General features: G+C 39.6%; 1 protein-coding gene across 1 annotated transcript in view; it reads left to right on the top strand.

The window, feature by feature from the left end:
* Nucleotides 1-19,505, top strand: part of WDFY4 (WDFY family member 4) — a 113,464-nt gene that overhangs the window by 54,248 nt on the left and 39,711 nt on the right. The window contains exons 39-46 of the mRNA XM_053948975.1: nt 5,597-5,674; nt 6,137-6,340; nt 7,224-7,275; nt 8,130-8,296; nt 12,266-12,414; nt 13,574-13,694; nt 16,101-16,186; nt 17,562-17,624. Coding sequence (XP_053804950.1) covers nt 5,597-5,674; nt 6,137-6,340; nt 7,224-7,275; nt 8,130-8,296; nt 12,266-12,414; nt 13,574-13,694; nt 16,101-16,186; nt 17,562-17,624 — 920 coding nt within the window. The remainder of the gene's footprint in view (nt 1-5,596; nt 5,675-6,136; nt 6,341-7,223; nt 7,276-8,129; nt 8,297-12,265; nt 12,415-13,573; nt 13,695-16,100; nt 16,187-17,561; nt 17,625-19,505) is intronic.

The raw sequence follows: 19,505 nt of genomic DNA, 5'->3' as shown, positions 1-19,505 counted from the left end.
TAAAAAACCCCAGAAGTAGTCTTGTCACCTTTAAGTCATTTTAAGAAAACTGTTATTTTTATGGGTCAGGAGAGAGATGTTTCTTTTTTTTTCTGTACTCTGACCCCTAAGCACATACTGATGTTTACAGAATTGTTTCATCAGCTAAAGGACTAGAAGGGCATATTTTCCTAAATAAAAGCCATGACTCAAATGTAATCAGAAAATGCCAGCTCATGAGGCTGTTGGACAAATGCATTTAGATAATAGAGTGTAATAAAGTCCTAAGTTACATACACCTGTAGGACCTCCACATTTTAAATAGAACTAGGAAAACAATGAGTAAGAACAAGTGAAGGCAAGAGATTCCCCTGCTCTTCCCCATAATGTCCAAGTCTGACCTTCACCTTTTACTTCAGAGGTAAAACCTAATGCTACTGCTGTAACAGGATGGAATATGAGTCCTCCAGGGGTTGAATGAACTGTCACAAAGTCACAGAAGCCATTCTCAGAAATAGGATTAAAGAACAAACATGCCTTGACTCTCATTGTGGTTTTTTGCTATTAGGAGGCAAGTTATCTGTCCTCCCAGGAACTAATCTGTTCAGGAGTGTCATCTGTTCAAGGGCTGTGTGTATGCCTGCACACATACAGACTTATGGTTGCTAGAGAAGTAGACTGGCTTCTGTACTGCCTGTCCTTAGCTGATAAATACAGTGCGGAAGTCTCATCACACGTACACATGACACTTTAGGTTTACCCTTTGAAACCCACCCCTGTGAGTGGGTACATTTATGATGCACTGAAATATGGAGGATTTTTTCATTAGGTCTGCTATTCCCCAACCAACTGGCAATGCCAGGAATCCATCCAGGATCCTTAGGAGCAGTTGGCACACTGCATTAGCCTCCTAGTGGGCTGAGGCACAAGGCTTCCATGCAACACTTCACTGCTGGAACTCAGGCTGTTGAAAAGCTAAATGAATTCTGGCAAAGCAACAATAAAATTCACACAGCAATAACAATTTTGTGATTCAAAAGAGCCTGCAAACAACCCTCAGTGTGGAGAGTGTATGTGAAGGACCAGGATAAACCGCTCTTTAGTCTGCTAAGGAAAACATTATCTGCCTTAGCTTAATGATTGCTACCTGGAGAGTAGAACAATTTTTCCTCTTCTGAAATAAACCTATTTGCTGCCTAGTGCATAGTTATTTACTTGAAAAGTAATCTGGTCTCAAGATGTGTGGCTTATTGTTTGCACAGGGTAGCAGCATACCTGGTCACTGTGTCAGATTCAGTAGCAGGAGCAGATTTGGAGATGTTACACAATTTGTATCTGAATAGAACAGGGCTGGTGCACTGAAGACTTCACCCAGCTCTAGTAGTTTACTATAGCACTCAGATGCTTCTCTGTAAAGCTGTCATGGTAGCTGCAATCCTGTCCTCTGTAGCAAACCTGATGAGGAAGGGATTGATTGCTTGATTTAGAAAGAAAGGACCAGAAATACTGAGCTCTAATTGCACATGCTGGGTAGATGTGTGGAAAAAGGAGCATGAAAACTGCCATGAATACAAGAAGATAGTTTTCATATCTCCAAAGAATTTAGGCTTAAAACTTTACTGACAATCTGGCTCTGCCTGTGAAAGTCATAGTGGTTCAGGAATGTGCTATGAAAAAATTTTTGGCTCTAGATGATGCCTGAAAAAATCATTTGCTTTTGTAAGAAACTCTCTCCTTCCTGACTAGGTCACATCCTCATCCACACTGGTTAGGGCATGCAGTTCAGCAGGCAGAGGTTGCATATGGGGCTGCTAGAAGAGCAATGCTGCACCACAAGCAGATGCCATTTAACGTTGAGCTGCTGGGAAATATATACTAAAGAAAAATTGAACAATTTTCTCTTTATAAAATGGCATTTCCTTAGTGTTATTTCATCTCCTTTTCTGTTTGATTCAAGATGTGAAGTTTACTACATTGGTGTAATTTAATTTTTCTCATTCTAATGATGCTAATTTCCTATTTTCTTCTTTCAGAGTTATAGGGATTTTAAGTATTTTTAATTGTCACTTTCGAAGTTCAAGTACTGCCTATGTATTATCTGTGAGTTGATATATTTAAAGTTTGGTTTAAAGGAAAGGCTGCCCCCCTTCACTAGCAGACAATCTGTACATAAAGCTGTGAAATGCATACCTAAGGATATCCCTAAACATAGTGATTTCTTGAATCAAAGTCCTCAGATCTCTTTCTGCCATGCACAAACTCTTTGCTACTGTCACATATGCTATTCACATGCAGTTTCTGGCATCCCTAAGAGCTCACTACCTGTTGTTCTGTTTTTCTATGCCCATGACATACTGTCTAAAAACCTAATGATTACTTGAATATTCATAATTAGATTAAAAAACCTTCCTTGTAGAATTGTGAAGGCCCAAGTTAGAGGAATTAAGTACATGAACTCTTCCTGGGATATGATCTAATATCTAATACATCAGCTGTGTTAGATTGCTCTCTGCCACTGGAAACATAAGAGTAGAAGGGAATTCCAAACTGGTTCATCAAAAGGGTTCCTCCTCCCACTACTGCATGCTCTCACCATATGCATCTTCTTTGTGGGCTTATTAAGCTGTTGCAAATTAATTCAGGTTGGGTTTGCCCCATCATACCCCCATTCACTGCAACCATGTCCTAATGACAGGAGGTTGTGGATTCTCCATCCCTGGAGCTGTTCAAGACCAGTCAGGATGGGGTTCTGAGTATCCTGCTCTAGTGGAAGATGTTCCTGCCCATGGCAGGGGGGTTGGAACTGGGTGATCTTTAAGGTCCCGTCCAACCCAAACCATTCTATGATTCTGTGATGTTCCAGAAACTCAGCTCTTGGATTCTGTGATGTTCCAAAAACTCACTTCTTAGTTTCCCCATCTGTAAACTAAAGAATTTGCCTTCTTTCATAGAGATCTCTAAGATGTACTGGTCAAAAGTACTGCACAAGGGTTATAGCTCTGATGCTATATTAATGCTCTTACTATGTCTGTTCATATACTTACAGTATTTTGCTCAGAAGAGCTATTGTAGACTAATATCACTAGTTCTAGCCCTTACCAACAGATGACTTAAAATACATGCTTCAAAACAAGTATGTGGGTATTAACATCCGTGGGATAATTTGCTTGGCACGGGAACGGATTCGAACATTTGGACTTTCCTTGTGTCTCTTACAAGTGCAAAATTAGTTTGTCTTGATATTTATTTTCATTTATTAAGAGTTTCAGCACATACTTTTGTGTGCATGTGTATTCTGCGACCCAACACATACAAAGAAAGCCTCCAAGTGCAGAAGACACCATGACATAATGTTTCTTTAGGAAAGAACTGTGGTATGTGTGCTGTCTGTATCATGCAATATGAGTATATTATGGCAAGCCTGAATATTTATGAGTTGCAGGAGTGTTAAGTGATCTATATATATTAAAAAAAATCAGACATAAAGCATTCCAAAGCTCAGTAGAGTTTTGTTAACTTATAAGTCACACCTCAATCTTTTTTTCTTTTCAACTGTTTCTCATTACAAATAGTCTCTCAATTGCTTTACTTGAAAGAAATTATAGAAAATTCACACCCTGGGTTTCCTCAGTGCTAATCATTTTCTCTCCTATTTGAAAACTCCATGCAGCAAGACAAAAAAGAGATTTGAGTCTGTGATTTGTTTTGGTTTTTTAATAGGAAAATAACTTGTGAATTCTATCACCTTTTCAAGCTCTAAATATTGGCGGGGGAATATGTGGCAGCAAAATGATCTGATTCTACTTACAATGTGATTGCCTAAGGTTACAAAGTAGAGAAATCTGTATTAAAAAAGACTTAAAGCATGGTTTCCTACTATTTCCTACTATTTTAGGAAAGGGTTGATCAATAAGACCCTTTAGTATGCCCTTCCCAAAAATGTGCATTACAGTTCTTACATTTACACCTGCTTTTCTGCATATGAAACTCAAACCTTATGTTACACTACATCACTATTTATCAAAGCTGTTATGTTCTTGTTTAAGATAGATTTTACTGTGGCACTGATGTATTTAATCTACTCCATAAAGAGTTGCTCTTTTAAAAGATAAGCACCTATAATTTTTAATGGAATCTGTTTATTTGTTTGAAACTTGTTTGCACTAGTTATTCATTAGGCATTACTGTATAATTGTTTTGAGTGAACACTTAGTAAATAATAGCCTGGTCTATATTCTCCATGTTTACTGGTTGTCTTTTTCAGGTTTTGTTTTGTGTGTTGGTCTGGCTTGTGTGGCTATTTTTTTTCTTCAATCATAGTCATCTCCAATTTTGTGAACTGTTCATTTCACTTTACAACCAGATGGTTTTCCTGTGAGATCAATAGCGACATGTTCATCTGGTTGAAGCTGGCTAGCTATAGCTCATTTGGAAGCCAAAGTGGTTAGTCTTCAGTTGACCAGATGTGGGTAGCAGAAGCTCTTCTTAGGACCTTTCATATGTTTCAAGGGCGAGGAGCTGGGTCAGTGAGAATCTTTGTAATGTGGACTTTGACCTTAGGGGTCTCACTGATGACCACGAGTGAAATACGGACTATGAGCAACTTTGAAACAGCTGCCAGTAGAGCACTGACTTGGCTTGAACAGCCTGTGAATATCTAAAATGGAGGAATTGATTTTTCTACTCTGAATGGTTTTGCCCCAAGTCCACATAGAGCCAGGGTCTCAGCTTTTCTCCTATACCAGGACTGGTTTAAGAGCACAGAGATGCTGTTGCTTTCTAGGTCAGCCTTTATGGGAGTTTTATATGAATTATGGAATAGTTTTGTGAGGCCACAACTGTGATTACAGGTTTAATGATGCTTTAAACAAACAAAAATATAATTACTTTCATCAGTGTAAAACAGGAGCTTCCTGCAGGGAAACACCAATAAATGTGACTTCACAGCAGGGTTACAGACCTGGCTGGCAGCCAGCAGTAATCAGCACAACACCCAGACCCTGTATGTTAACTTAATTAGAGCCCAGTGCAAGCAGCAGCCAGAAGTTTGCTGTGAGGGACCACTGCCAGCGTGGCACAGAGTCCCTGCATTTAAAAGTTACCTACCTGACCCAGGCTGGGACTTTACAGCAAGTTTAGCCTCATGCTGTGACTCACAACAATCTCGCATTTGTTAGGGAAGTTCAGCTGGATGTGACAGCCTTTGGTACTGGGGGCACTTGCCTCTCCTTTATAATCTCACTGTAGATCCTTACCTTAGCTGGAGTCTCTACAACAGACAATTGTAATTTATGCTATTTGCAGTACTAAGTCAGCTGCAAAAAGAGGAGCCTTACATTTTATTTGGTGTTTTCTTTCTCCTTCTGAGAAAGTTCTGAGTAGTTCCAGTAATGACCATTGTAAAGATGATGTCTATGTTGATATTTGTGGTGTAAGTGTGCAACTTGCTCTCAGGTGATTGAGTCATCTCTACACTGCAGAGCCATCAAACTTGCAGACACAGGCCATATTCCTTAATTATTCTTGAAAAAGACAGAACAACTAATGCCTGCTTCTGCCCCTCACAGGATTTACAGCTGCAGCACCTTGGCATAATGTGTTCTGATGTTTCTTCTAGGGATTTGTGTCATGTATGGAACGGTACCGAAGAGTTGGGCAGGAGCTGTATGCTTCTCTGTACAAGGACCACGTACAGGTAAAGGACAGGAATATTGGGCAACAGCTTTCTGTTGTTGAAAGGTTACTCTTGGACTACCCTGAGAAACTGCGCATTTTAAAAGTGAGATGAATATTGTGCCTAAAGAATTGCTGAGAGTTGATGAGTCAACACTCCTCCCCTGACATTACTGCTGAAGTGTGAAAAATCTCTGTGATATGGTTTTCCTGGCTCACTGCTTTTGAGTTGGAAATTTTATGAAAGCAGCCACTTTCAAGTTTGTGACATTCTTTTATTTGTCACTGTCAGACTATCACTATTTTATCACTAGTAACATCTCCTGCAGCACTTGCAGTGGTCAGTCGGGCTTGTGTTTGTTAGGCCTGCAGCACTCCCTCTGCAGTGGTCCCATCTGGTGGGTTGGGTAGACCCCTCTGAATCACTGGTGGCTGAGAGGAGGGAAGTTTCCAAAAGCTGGCACAAAGTGCTTCTGTCCCACAGATGCAGCAGTGTGCTTACAGCAAAGCAGCCAAGGACTGGATGATACTTGAGGAGCAACTTTTCTACAGAGGAGGCCCATGGAGAGATTCTTCACGACCATTAGAGCCACGATGGATTCTTGATTGTTACGAGGGGCCCTCACGAATGAGGAGGAGGATGCAACATGTGAACACACAAGTGGCAACAATGCAAAGGATGAGTGAGGTAGAAAGCTTTTGCAGGAGGTGCACAATGTCTGTAATAGTTGCTGGTCACTTTATAGAATTAGAGAAATATTAAGGTTGGAAAAGGCCTTCAAAATCAGAGCCCAACCTTTGATAAATATGTGCATCTCTTTCCTCTGGTTCCCATCAACTGACTTCTGAATATGCTGCTCCATGTACAGAGAACCCACTGAAGGGATCCAGTTTTGGGGGGTAAGAAAGGCTGCAATGTCCTGTTAACAGCAACAGAATTATTTTCTTCTTTTTTCTTATATAAAATCTCCCAATACAGCTGACAGTATAAGCTGTCTGTACTTTTCTGCTAGTAGTATCTCAACGATATAGTGCTTCCCAATGTATGCAGCAGAGTCCAGTTAGAAGGCTGCACTGTCCTGTTACTAGTGCTGCTAAAAGTGGTGAATGGCCAAAAGGGGAAATAAGAGTGGTTTAAGCTAAGACTGAACTGTGAATGTGGGGTATTTACTGCTGTCTGTTTCTCTAATGTCAAAATGCCAAATCCCATAAATGAAAGGCTGAAGCACTTTAATATAAGGTTCCCATACCTAAAGCATTTTTTGTGGTGCTTGGATTCTGGCAGTTTTCTGTACACTGAGTAGTATGATTTTTATCCTAAACGTGGCCTCATGTACGATCACCTTTGGAAAGATAATAGTTCTTTTCCTTAATTGTTTATGTTTGCTCCTTTAGGTTCCTTTCCAGTGATGTTTATTTGTTCCTTTCCAATGGGTTTATTTGAATTTCCAAGGCATTTATTTGCAGCATAGTTCTAAATCTGTGTTTTTCTCTGCCAGCAAGGTTCTGTTGGCAGAGTTATGTTTACCTATCTGCATGTTCCACTCTAGTCACACCTAGTCTCTTTTCAGGTTCACCTAGGAAACAGAAAGGAAACAACTTCCCCTACTGAAGTGAATCCAGGTAACCTTTTAGGGCTACATTACATTATCAATATAGTAGATATAAACAGTCAAAGATATTTGGAATTAGGGTATGAATTTCTAGGTCACAATTTAATCCAGAAAAAAACTCCTTACTGTTGATGCTCTGGGCAAAAATGTCACTGTAACATCTGTGACAAAACTGATGCAAATTTCATAGGTGATATATCAACTATCTTCAGAATTTGCTGCTCTCTTGTTGCCACCTGAAAGGTCTAAAGCAAGAAAGCTATTTTGAAGTGTAAGCTTTGGGCACTTTTGGGCACATGGAAAGCTCCCAGTTGCTTAAACTTGGAAGAAGTGCTCTTGGAAATATGCAGTATTGTATACTTTTTACTGTGATAGCACCTAGCAAATAAATGAGTGGAGCTCATTGTTTTTGACTCCAAACAAGATGGAACCACTATGTACTTTCTGCATGAAGCCTTAATAAGAAGACTGATTGTGCCTTTTCTGTGTGCATTGCATGAGTTTGCAAAACTTGAGACACAGCTTGGGCAAGATATAAGTGAGTTGTCTCTCTTCGGGTTTTCTTAAGATCCTGCTCAGTCCATGTCCCTAAAAGAATACCATTTAAATTTTTTCCTAATTTCCTAATCTTCTGTGAATATAGGGATTTTGTTTGAATTATGACTGACTGCATGTATCTGTCTCTGGTTCCCTGAAATAAGCATCCTTCTTCAGCAGTCACAGATTTTAATTCTCTTGCCTGTTTTTTGGAGATAAATAATGCTATTTCCCAAGGTAGAATAGATTGAGTGAAAGACTAAATTGAATTGCTTTTGGTGTCATCCGGCTGCCACTAAAACCACAATCTCTTTTATACTCATATAGGAGAGCTGATGTTAAATGGAGCAGAGAGGGAGATGGATCAGAAGGGATTGGATTGTAACCAGCTAACATTCTTCCCCGCTCTACATGAAAGTTTCCATTCAGAAGACTTCTTAGAATTATGCGTGGAGAGACAAATTATATTGCAGGAGTTTGCAGAAAGTGAAAAGGTAGGAAAGATGAACTAGAAAATTTTCCCTGGGGACATGGCATTTTAGAGGGTGAATTAGATATGGAGGCCTATCTGTTCCTTTCCGTTTGGGGTTCAGGTGGATTCAGGCTACAGTAGACATCATTGCTCTCTGTTTCCTTATGGCAAATACAGTTTTCCAGACTCTGTATGAGCTCCTGTACAGACTCGTCTTGAAGAGCAATTAACATTAATTCCTTGAAGTAAGAGAAAAAAATTTGGGCATGGCAAGCAAGATATTCTCTTATGAGGCACTGTCTGAATTTGCCAAAGACATGGCAAATTCTGAGACTCCAAGAATTTCTGTGCTGCTCTACAACCTTTACTCATGCTCAGAGCAGTGCCTACATCAAATTTATTTATAACCTCTGGAAGAGTATGCCAGTTTTGTATAGGTTGCTAGTTCAGTGGTGTTTACATGTCTTCCTGAAGAATACCAGAAAATGTTTTCCTCTTTGATGCTTCCATCATGTGTTATCTATTAAAAACATTTCTGTTTCTTCTTTGCTCTTGTACTGGACTGGATGCCCTTCACCAAGGTTTCTTCCCAATATAAGGAAGAGGCTTAAGGTTCAGGAACACTGGAGGAGAAGAGTTGTGGAGTAAATAAGGGTGACTCTTAGGAAGATGGTACCTTTGTTGTCAATTTAATTGAGACAACACCAGTGAAATTGACAACCTGGCCTCATTCCCTGATCTTTTGCAGTGTACCTGTTTTTTTTTCAGTGGCATCATTCCCTCAGTGGGCCAGGAGTTAGCATCCCATAGTGGAAGCCAAATACTTGCAGTATGTAAACTCGGACCTCACAGTGCTATGATAATTGTACACAGATATAGAAATAGCTGTTTTATTAAAATATCTCAACACCATCACCAGACTTTCTTGATGCTTTGCCACTGGCTAAGGGAGCACACTCATTCTCCCTAGTATGACTTTCTCAGAGTTCTTGATGCAGTCTGTTTCTGTAACAGAATTAATTTCTCTGCCCCTTCCTCCCTATACCTCTTCCCAGCAGAAGGAGACAGGCATGAATATGTGAGGCATGATTTCCATACACTGATCTAATTTTGAGCCTTCAGGCTGTCTGTCTCTTCTCCATGTAACTCTGCAGGAAGCCATCAGAAATGCCAGGCATGTTTTTTTCCAGCAGCAGTCACTGCCTTGCCGAGCTGACAGAAGTATTAACAAAAGCAGCAGGGGGTGACATTAGCTGTCCTGTGCTCACTTAGTGCACAGAGGTCCTGCCTTGTCAGTGGCTTCCTCCTGAGCTGTCTGCACTTTAAGCAGGCAACTGAAGATATTTTATTTCCTGCACTGCTCAGAAAAGTGATTGAGTGTGTGTGTGTGTGTGTCAGTGTGTGTGAGTTTGAGTGAATGTGTTCCCTAGTACATCTGAATGAACAGAGCAATCAAGAGATGAAGGGCTTTGGGCAATACCTTAGAAGGTAATTATTCAATTATTTTATGTCATGTTTGCTTCATTGATTAATGATTCTAGTAGCTTGTGAACTGGGTTTTGATCTGTTTTGACAGAAAATGAAAGTTTTTGTTTAATTTATGATAATGGCAAGCTGCTTGGTGTTCAATGCAAGACTGAAGGTACAAGGCTTGCAGATACAGCACTGTCCTGGTGGAGATTCTGCAGTACGACTCAGTCAGATCTTTGTTGCTCATCAGCAATAATATAAGTCACATTCCCCAAATGAAAATAATTGACTCAGCTCTTATATTTGAAATAATGCAGATCTATTCAATAATATAAATTTGAAGAAATAATATAAAATTGAAGAAAGGGATTGTTACTATTGACTGTTTCTGTGACAATACTTGGGCTTAGTTTAATGTTTGTGAAAGACAGGTTACATGCTCTTCCCCCTCAACAAGGTCTACTCACATGCCCTGGTTCTGCCTTAGGCACAATAGCACAGTGTTTTTTTGTGCCAGACCATAATAATGATCATAGGCCTCCTTCATGGTCCACGTGCCTCCTATACCCACACACATGATCTCTGGGTTTAGTGAGGTGGATTTCTTAAAAGTCTGGATTTCAACTCTGTGTCTGTGGAGCTGCTTTATGCAACTGCCTGATATTTCAATATTCACTTACCTTCCTTTTGGGAAGAAGCAATCTTTTTCCTATTTAATTACTTCAGGAAACCACGTGGTTTGCTAATGTGAGCAGAATTCCCCAGTATTCTCAGTGCAAGCATACATGTCTCTAACCACGTAATGGCAGGCACTCCAGTCCAGAGTTCTGTGGTTGGCATATCCCCGCAGAGACAGACATTCTTGTGGGAGAGGTGATGGAAAAATACTACCTTCCTCTTAGAAATCATTTAGGGGGGAGAGAGATTGAAGAGATTTTCATGAAAAATTACCCACAGAAATCTCCCAGGGCTGTTTTTTTCCCTTAAACCAAGAATGAGAGAAACAACCTCCTGTGCCCACTAAGTGATTTCAAAATGAAGCGCCCTGTTTGTTGGTAAAATAATAGCTTTTCAGAAAAGTATTTAAGTGTGGAAACAAGATTTTATTTAATTTACTTATGAATTTAATATTTATGTTATCCTAACATCAAAGACTAAAAGCTTGTGAAGCAGTGTGGGTCTGCTTCAGCTGACCTTAGCTAGACCATGTGTAGTTTGCGATGGCAAGGAAGGTTCTAGATTTGGCTCCAGAAATAGTGAGTTTAGGAACAAAGGCAAAGAGCGAAGTAGAACCATACTTATTCTATATATTATCATATAGACCTTACATGATCTAGTAAAACTAATCCCATTTCTGGGTCAATTTTGCATGCCACATAAAACAATACAGTCCCTAGTTGCTATGAAATTTGGCAGAGATAAGGTAATTGAGATTTTAAGAGAAAAACAGATTTTGTGATACTTCTCATACTTATCAGTCTGTTCTCTTAGGAACACTGCATTACATTTCTGAACCAGGAAAGTTGTCCTGTTATGTAAATACCTCTCTAATCCCTTTGTATGTAGCCCTCTGGTCCTTGCAGCTTCAGATGGACTCAGCTTGCAAGATTCTACACTCATTTCTGGATTCTGTGCAATTCAGGATTTTGCTAGTTTAGAGAAGGAACTCAGCAGTGAGCAGTTTTCTTAGTACGTAAAGTAATATTAGTGATTTAAAATTTTAGGAGCAATATTTTTGAGACTGGGCTAATAGATGATTAGCTACTGTCCCCTTCCTAGGAATAGAGGAGGTACTGGTTGAAAGTTCTGGTTGAAACTGGGCACAACACTGACTTGACCTTGACCATCCCAGTTAACTGTAATAACCAGTGGACTTAGCTTTTGGAGCTGAGTATAGAATATTTTATGAGCAGACAAAAATAAGGAACTCCATGCTGCTAAATGTAAGGGAAGTTCTTTGCAATGAACTACTGCTTGATTTAAAATCAGAACTTTTAAATTTTCTGCAGACCACACAATTTTCTGATCTCTAAGTTGGTTTGTTTACTTTGTGCACCATCTCTCAGCCATAGAAAATATTCCAGAAAACAGGCTTTCTTTTCTTTATCAAAACTGGTCAATTCCCAAGAACCCTTTCTATCAACTGCCATATATAATAAACAAAATACTTTGAAAAATTCCCCATGTTTTTAAATCGTATTTTAGAAATTCCTCTATTGTAAGGGCCAAGTTAGTTTACTTGGGAGTAAAAACAATAAATTGAGTCTTAGGATATCAAGGAAAATTTTAAAAAATATTCTAGAATATTTATCTGAATCCTTAAGACAATTAGATTGATATATTCTGACTGGACTTTTGTCAGTCATACAGCAATTTTGTGACTTTGTCACTGTGAACCCAAGAATCAATATGGCAGGTTTTTGGTACAAGCATGTGCTTTTCTTCATCACTGGCTCCAGCTCCCTGCTGCCTCTGTCCCCTGTGTTACCAGCTCCTGGCCTTATGCTTGCCTCCATTCTAGGTGACGTTCAAGTGCTCCGTGGCAGTTGTGCAGGGTCATACAGCACTGGAAGGGGTGCTGCTCTTTGGCAAAGAGCACTTCTACATCTGTGAGTGCTTTGTGTTATCCCTTCTGGAAGAAGTCTACTGTACTCGTCACTGCTTGTCCAGGTGAGTCATTCTTTCCTTCCTTCCAGAGATCTGCCTGGTCAGCTTCAGTATTGGCACAGGGATACCTTGAATTTGCACAGATTTTGTGGGGATTTCAAGCAGAATAATAGCACAGCAGGAAGTTTACCATCCTTTTCATTTGTTAAAAAAACTGTTTAACATAACTAACATAGGTGCTTGTTCACAGGCTTTGGAGGTGCCATAGACCACCCATCTTCAACAGATGGAGATGGTGGACAGTCTCACACCTACACTGCTGGTTTTCAGTTATGATATAACATATCTGTTGTTAAAGTTTCTTTCTGAGTAACTCACATCTTTTATTCATATGGAACAGTTAGGACAGGAGCCTTTAGCTTCATTGTCTCATAAGTTTTTTGTTTGTTTCTCCAAGACAGAATCGTAATTAATATTTGGCACACTGCTATCATCTCTTGACTCATGATTTATTGAAAGTGATCAATATTGCAAATGAGTCTGTTAGACCAAGCTCTTTGTGCATACTGTGTGCTCATGTGCAAAGCCCGGTGGGACAGTGAGTAGCTCAGCATTTTTACTCCCTGTCTGCTCTGCATCCAAATCTTACAAAGTCTAATATCAGTCAATATGATCAGGTGACTCAAAGATCGATTGGACTAGATCTGATAAAAGCTTAGGTTGTTTTTTCTAAGGGATTTTCTGTGGGCTTGGCTGTTGATTGCAATTCTAATACATATACACTACTAAAATAATAATTAATTAATTGCTTAATTATTCATTCCAAGTAATTGCTGTTTACAGTAGCTGTGTCCATATGGTGCTTACCCTCGACTTGGGCTTTCAGGTTCTCCCAACAAGTTTCTTCCGTTGCTGATTCTCAGACTCCAATGTGTGCAAAACATTGCTGTCTGCCTACTTGCATATACTAAAATAACTCCAAACTTACCCTTAGCCTCTTCAGGCTCTTTATTTGGGTAACTAATAGAAAATCTGCCTTTAGTGTTTAGCTTTATTTATTTAGCTTTGTTTTCAGTTTATATGCATCCTAGTTGATCTTGATATCTCTCGGTGTTGTTATTTTTATTTAGGGGAGGACTTAAATGTTCAGGAGGGCTCTCCAGGTTGTTTGTTTTTTTTTTTTTTTCAAATTAATTTTTTAAAATTTATTTTTCTCCTCCAGAATCAGTGATCCATTTATTTTCAACTTATGTCATAAAGATCATGCTGTGGGAGACCAGATATGTTCCCGTTATTCATATCATGATATCAAAGAGATTCATCTGATGCGCTTTCTCCTGCAGGTAGGAATTAACATGCTCAGTCATTTGAGGGAAAGCTGCAACAGCAGTAATGACATGTGACTGAAAACCACTTGCTCAGTTTTCACTAAGACTGCTGATATTTTTTCACTTGATATCAAAATGCTTTTGGTCCCATCATTGCTTCATTAGCCTTTGCTAATACAAACTCCTTTCTATACACACCACAGTGTTTAAACACCCTGACTGGAGTGGTTGGCTTATTAATTGTTGGGCTAACAGTGTTGTTCACACAGTGTTTTTGAAAATTAGACTTGAAGTAAGTGTTCTTTATTTTTATGGAAGCTACCAGTAAACAGCTGACTACCAGTAATATTCAGCTCCCAAGGACTTCAGTAGTCATGGCATCAGTGTACTATGGGTTACTAACACACATATCCTGGGCCTCTTGGAATAACTTTTAAGTCGTCCATGTGGTTCAATAAGAGAACATAAGCCAAAGAAGAGGATTCTGTGCCTGTAGCTGTAATACCCAGGAGCTACTCATCACCAGGGGCCTTGGTACCCTTTCAGTTTTGTCTTGTTTAGGTGAACCTGTGAGGAGAATCACAGAAGAGTTGTAACTAGAGCTTCTTGCAACATCAGAGCCTGTACTTGCCTTGGAAAGCTTTGGTACAGTCCAAGGAGTAATTCACAGATTTGACCAAAGTATGAAGTTCTGAAGCAGCTGTAACTATTTTTCAAAACTGTAATTTTGAATCCATTTTTGGAAGGTTGAGATTCAGCAGGGAATTACAAAATCATTTAGAAAATTCAGAAGCTGGAGAAAATGGGGCTGATAATTGTCTTATGTCATGTAGTATGATCCTCATCCATGAGTCAGCCCTGTTTTATTTTATATAAAATTATGTATGCAAATGGGGCAATTTTGGTAAGTGCCACTTGCTTCAGGATACAGTATAATTGCAGTGGTTAGGTCATTAACCAAGCATGCAGAGGAATGGTAACTCATGTTCTGACAAACTGTGTGAAGCTTACTAAGACCACTGGTGATCAGCCTGAGCAGAACTGTCACCTCTTCTGTTTGGGGATAGTATCAAAGTTGCCAGCAGAAGACTTCCAACTACTCATATATTCACATTTGTGTATGCATGGATTTTTTTAACCATACAAAATAGAAAATTTTGGTGTGACCCAAAGTGAAAAGTGGAGATGAGTAGAAACATTCTTTGGATGGGACTGGGGCACAGGCTGAGCTTGTTGGTTTGAGGGGTTTTGAGGTTTGGGGTTTTTTGTTGTTGTTCCATGGGCTTTTTGTTGTTGTTCCAGGATTGTTTTGTTCAGGTAATGAACTGAAAACTCAGGTATCTGTATCAGGCTTGTGCTGGGACTCTATACCACAAACTCCTTTGAAAAAATATTGTGGAAAAAGAGGAAAGCTGATTCCTTGTGCTTTCCCTGCAGGACAGGTAGATCTGCTGTTTAGGCAGTGACACTGCCTCAGCCGTGTCCTCTTGTCCATGCACGTAGTCCAGCCCAGAGCAAAGCACTGGCCCAGTCCTGTAATGGCAACACTTGAGCAGACCTGGTTTGGAAAGCTGAGCTCCAGAGCAAATGCTGCAAGCTGTTTATTGTCATAGCTGCTCTCATATTACCTTTCTGCTTTATATTTTATTTGTGAATCATGTATGGGCCACCTGCCATCAGAGTGTTTCTCTAGGTTTGTATTGCACCTGCCACATTTGGATTGAAATTCATGTCTGGGTTCCCAGACACTACATGTTATTTATAGTTTTATTTGAATGACTTGGGGGGAAAAAGGACCTCTCACTAAGTAAATAATAGGATTATATTCAAATGCTCAGCAAAACAAAGTATGGAGACATTTTAGGGACAGGGAAAAGGAAGTGAAGTTTTCTTTCAACTTCAATTCCTCAAAGTTTTGGTGTGAAATGTCATAAACTGCCCTTCCTCCTTTGGTGCTTCTAGTCAGGAGAAACTATTTGGCAGTTCTGTTGAGCTCTGTCTTAATTTAGCAAGCAGTATGGTTGCTTTCTAAAAGAAACTCTTATTTAGAATCCCCTCTTTGTGTTATCTTTATCATCTAGCTGGAACTAGATGATAAATGCTACTCTTAATAATCACACTGTAATTTCATGATAAAAATGTTTCAGAAGCAAAAGGAAAAAGTGCGTGATAGAACCAATATCTGGACTTTGGTTTTGCTTCAAAAAAGTATTTGAACTGCTAGTCACCTCGTAGGACCATCTCTACAGCTGAAGAAACTTAGAATGTTAGACATATTTTGCTTTAGTTCTGCACATTTGTCAAAAAAGTCAAGGTCTGTTTTTTTAAAGCCCTGAAGAATTGGACAGGCCATGATGAACCCTTTGCAGCACTAGGCTTTGCTCTGCAGCTCCTCACACTGTAAATTATTTACCTTTCCAGGAGATCGCCTTGGAAATATTCTTCAAAAATGGTTACTCCAGATTTCTGGTCTTCCATGACAGTGACCGAAATAAGATATTTAAAAGGTAATGACTAGCTCACAATAATGTGGGAATGCTCCTGGTGATGCTTGGTATACCACTCTTATTTATCCTGGTGTCAGGCGTCTCTGTTGTGTTGCTGCAGGAGCCTTGTTTTCCATTTTTTCCTGGAGTTTTAATGGGTTACACTTTAGCTGTGAAATTTTCCTTTTGCTGACCTGCGGGCTCTTTGGAGCATTACATAGCCATTGACTTATCAAGGGATCTAATGTGTAGGACTTTTCTAGCACCCAGTGGTGTTGTGTGTCCCTTCATCCCAGGAAATTTCTACTGTAGTTGTTTTCCTGTCTCCCACTGAGATGACAGCCACCTCCACCTCACCTCACAGTACTGGGTGAAAGAAGGTTTCTTTCTGCTTTCTTCCAACCCTCATAGTACCACTAGATTCTTTAGGAATAACATATTTTTGTCTCTCTGACTTTATCTTTGTAGGGTTAACTTTTAATAATGGCATTTTTTAAAAAATTCTCCTTATGTACTTGTCTTGTTTAATGGAACTTGAATGTAAGATTATGAAGTGATTAATTTGCACTTTGTTTTCGTGCATATTGTTGTCTACTGCAGTTCTGGCCTTTAGATCAGGATTGCATTCACTGGCCTCTACACAGGAAAATTCACTCCAGCACTAGTGCTTCCTGTACTAAATTCTGCAGATCGAACTGAGCATTGGTACTGTTAATTTCTAAAGAATCATAGGAATTCCTTCTGCTCCTGAAATGTCTGAACAATCCCTATTGCAGTATTGCATTAAAAAGTCAGTGCAGATCTATCTATTCTTCCTTTTCAAACAGGCTGCATAGTGAGGCTACTTAGAATCACCAGGATCTGCCCCAGAGCCAGCCCTTTTCTTTGCTGTCTTTGAGTTGTGACAAGTATCTCTTGGGGGAATCTTTCAAAGGCAGTTCAAGACAAGGTTTTGATCCTCAGCTGAAGGTCACCAAAACTGTATATTTCAAGAGTATCGTTTGTCTGATATCACAGCACATCAAATGTAAATACGAATAGTTAAGATGAGGGTTGGTGCCTCTTTCTGCCATTTTTGCTAAATAAAAAAAAAAAAAAAAAAGTCTGAGTGGGTTCTTATTCTCTGACTTTAATAGCACCTTAAACCAAAAAATCCATAACCCTTTATGTAAATTCAAAGTCCTGTTGGTGAAAGAAACTGCTTTTATCCAGCAAGTCCTTAATATTAGATCTATGCTTTTGCCTGTTGTCTTATAGCTTTGTCCTAGGTTAGAGAATCAGGACAATGCTGTGGCTTCCTGAAGAAAGTTGTGAGGACAAAGCAGTTATATAGATATGCAATGTGTCCTAATAACCATTTACATAACTATAATGTGACCTTTCATATCTCCTATAGATTTTGTTCTTTCCAGCCTGCTTTGAAGTCGAAGGGGATAACAGAAGAATCCCTAAATATAAGGTAAAACATAGGAAACATTGGATAACTGTAATAAGTGCAAATATGTGAATAAATTGCACCTTTTAAAAGCATATAGAAACACACCTATTTGTATCCTTCCTTTTAAAGAGTCAAAGGTGTTGCCAGAACTTCAAAAAGCATTCTAGCATACTTCATCACAGTATGAAGCTGAGTGTCAGAAGCTCACTGTGCATAGATGATTAATAATTATCTCCTTCATATCACTTTATTGATAAACTCTACACAAATAGTTACTGTGGGAAGAGAGAGTGAGGTGAGGACAGAGCTAATCCATAATGCTTTTGCATAACAACCTCTTCACTGCGTGCTCAGGGCACGTGATGTACATATGGCTGTTTTGGCATGTTGTATTAGCTGCACAGTGGAGATTCTAACTTGTCCCTCAGATTTTACTGTTGCAGGAAAAAAAAGTTTTCTTCTAGTGGAAGGACCTTGAGAGAATGTTTCATGCATTCCATGAGTTAGAGTAACTTTTCTCAATTTAGGTGTCTGGGGAGCACAGCCCTAAGTGCCTAATTGGTGTCCTCTGAAATTATTTTCTGAGGCTGAAATTGTGTTGAGACCTGAGGTGCACATTTGCCCTTGTGTTGTTGCAGCCTGTATCAGCTATACCCATTTTAATTTTCAGTCTACCTGTTGCAGATCATTACCTATCTTGTAAGTGAGCACTTTCACCCCTGAGCTCCAGTCATCAACTGCCTAAAGGTATCAGTGCAATATGGAACCAGCTCCAGCTAGAGCCTAACCTAAGCCAGAGGGGATGGCTGATGTGGAGTGTGATATCTATTCTGTGTAAACAGCAACTCGCTCTAGCATTTCCTTTCCCCCTGCTTGCTGGGAGCTCAAGAGGTGTGAATGTCTCGAGAGAAGATGCATTAGAGCTTCAAGAAACTTGGGCATTAACTGGGCTGGTGGTTTTTGGAAGAAGCACTTGACTCACGGTTAATCTCAGAATTTGAGACAGGCTGCATGCCTAGGTCTAAAGTAGCCTATCCTGAATCCCAGTAAGTAGCCTATCCTTTCTCCACTGGCTGAGAGAAGCCCCTACACAACTTATTCATTCTGAGAATGTAAAGGGCCTTTGGCATAGCTTTGGCTGGACCATGTTAGAGCATGAACTGAAATAAAATAAATGTAACATTATAATCACTGCCTAAATATTGAAGCCAGAAAAGTTGTGTTGAAGTGGAAAGTTAGAGAAAATTACCTCAGTAGGTGTGAGTCAGAACTAACAGAATGAGGACTTGATGAATTTACTCTTCCCTTGTTTGAATTGTGGAACTGTTTCAGATTTAGAAAATTTCAAAAACAGCACTTGGGGCTCCTTCCCCATCTAGGGGGACAATGGCCAACTTCCACATCTTTCCAGCTTTTCCTGCCATACCTGAGACAAGGAGGCAGGCCAGATTAAATTCTTTGCCAAGACACACTATTAATGATTGCACAGTTGAAGCATGGAAAGAAGAAATTACTAGCTTGATGCATCATATGACATTGAGGTAATAGAATTTCTAGGAAATCCCTTATCAGTTTTCCCACCTCGTCCATAGGAAATATGCAGGAGCTCTGACTCCCAGGCTCTACTGTAGTAATTTAAAAAATAAAGTGCTCCTGGCACTTTATTCTTCATTCAAATATATTTAAAAGTTTGCTGTCACCATAGGTTATTATGGCCACTGCCAACCCATCTCATGTCATGCCTGAGTGCTTTTATAATCTGCTCATTGCTTGTCCCTGTGTATTGCTGTTTGCAGGATGTCAGCACTCTCTGCCCTAAGGATGTGGTTTCAGCAAGTGAATGTGTGTGCCCAGGTGCACATGTGCATTTGTACATGTCAACAGAAACTGTTGGGAATACCA

Source organism: Vidua chalybeata, chromosome 8, assembly GCF_026979565.1.
Source record: "Vidua chalybeata isolate OUT-0048 chromosome 8, bVidCha1 merged haplotype, whole genome shotgun sequence".
NCBI classification, from domain to species: Eukaryota; Metazoa; Chordata; class Aves; order Passeriformes; family Viduidae; genus Vidua; species Vidua chalybeata.
Note: the sequence above shows the minus strand (reverse complement) of the source record. Positions and strands in the feature narration are given on the sequence as shown.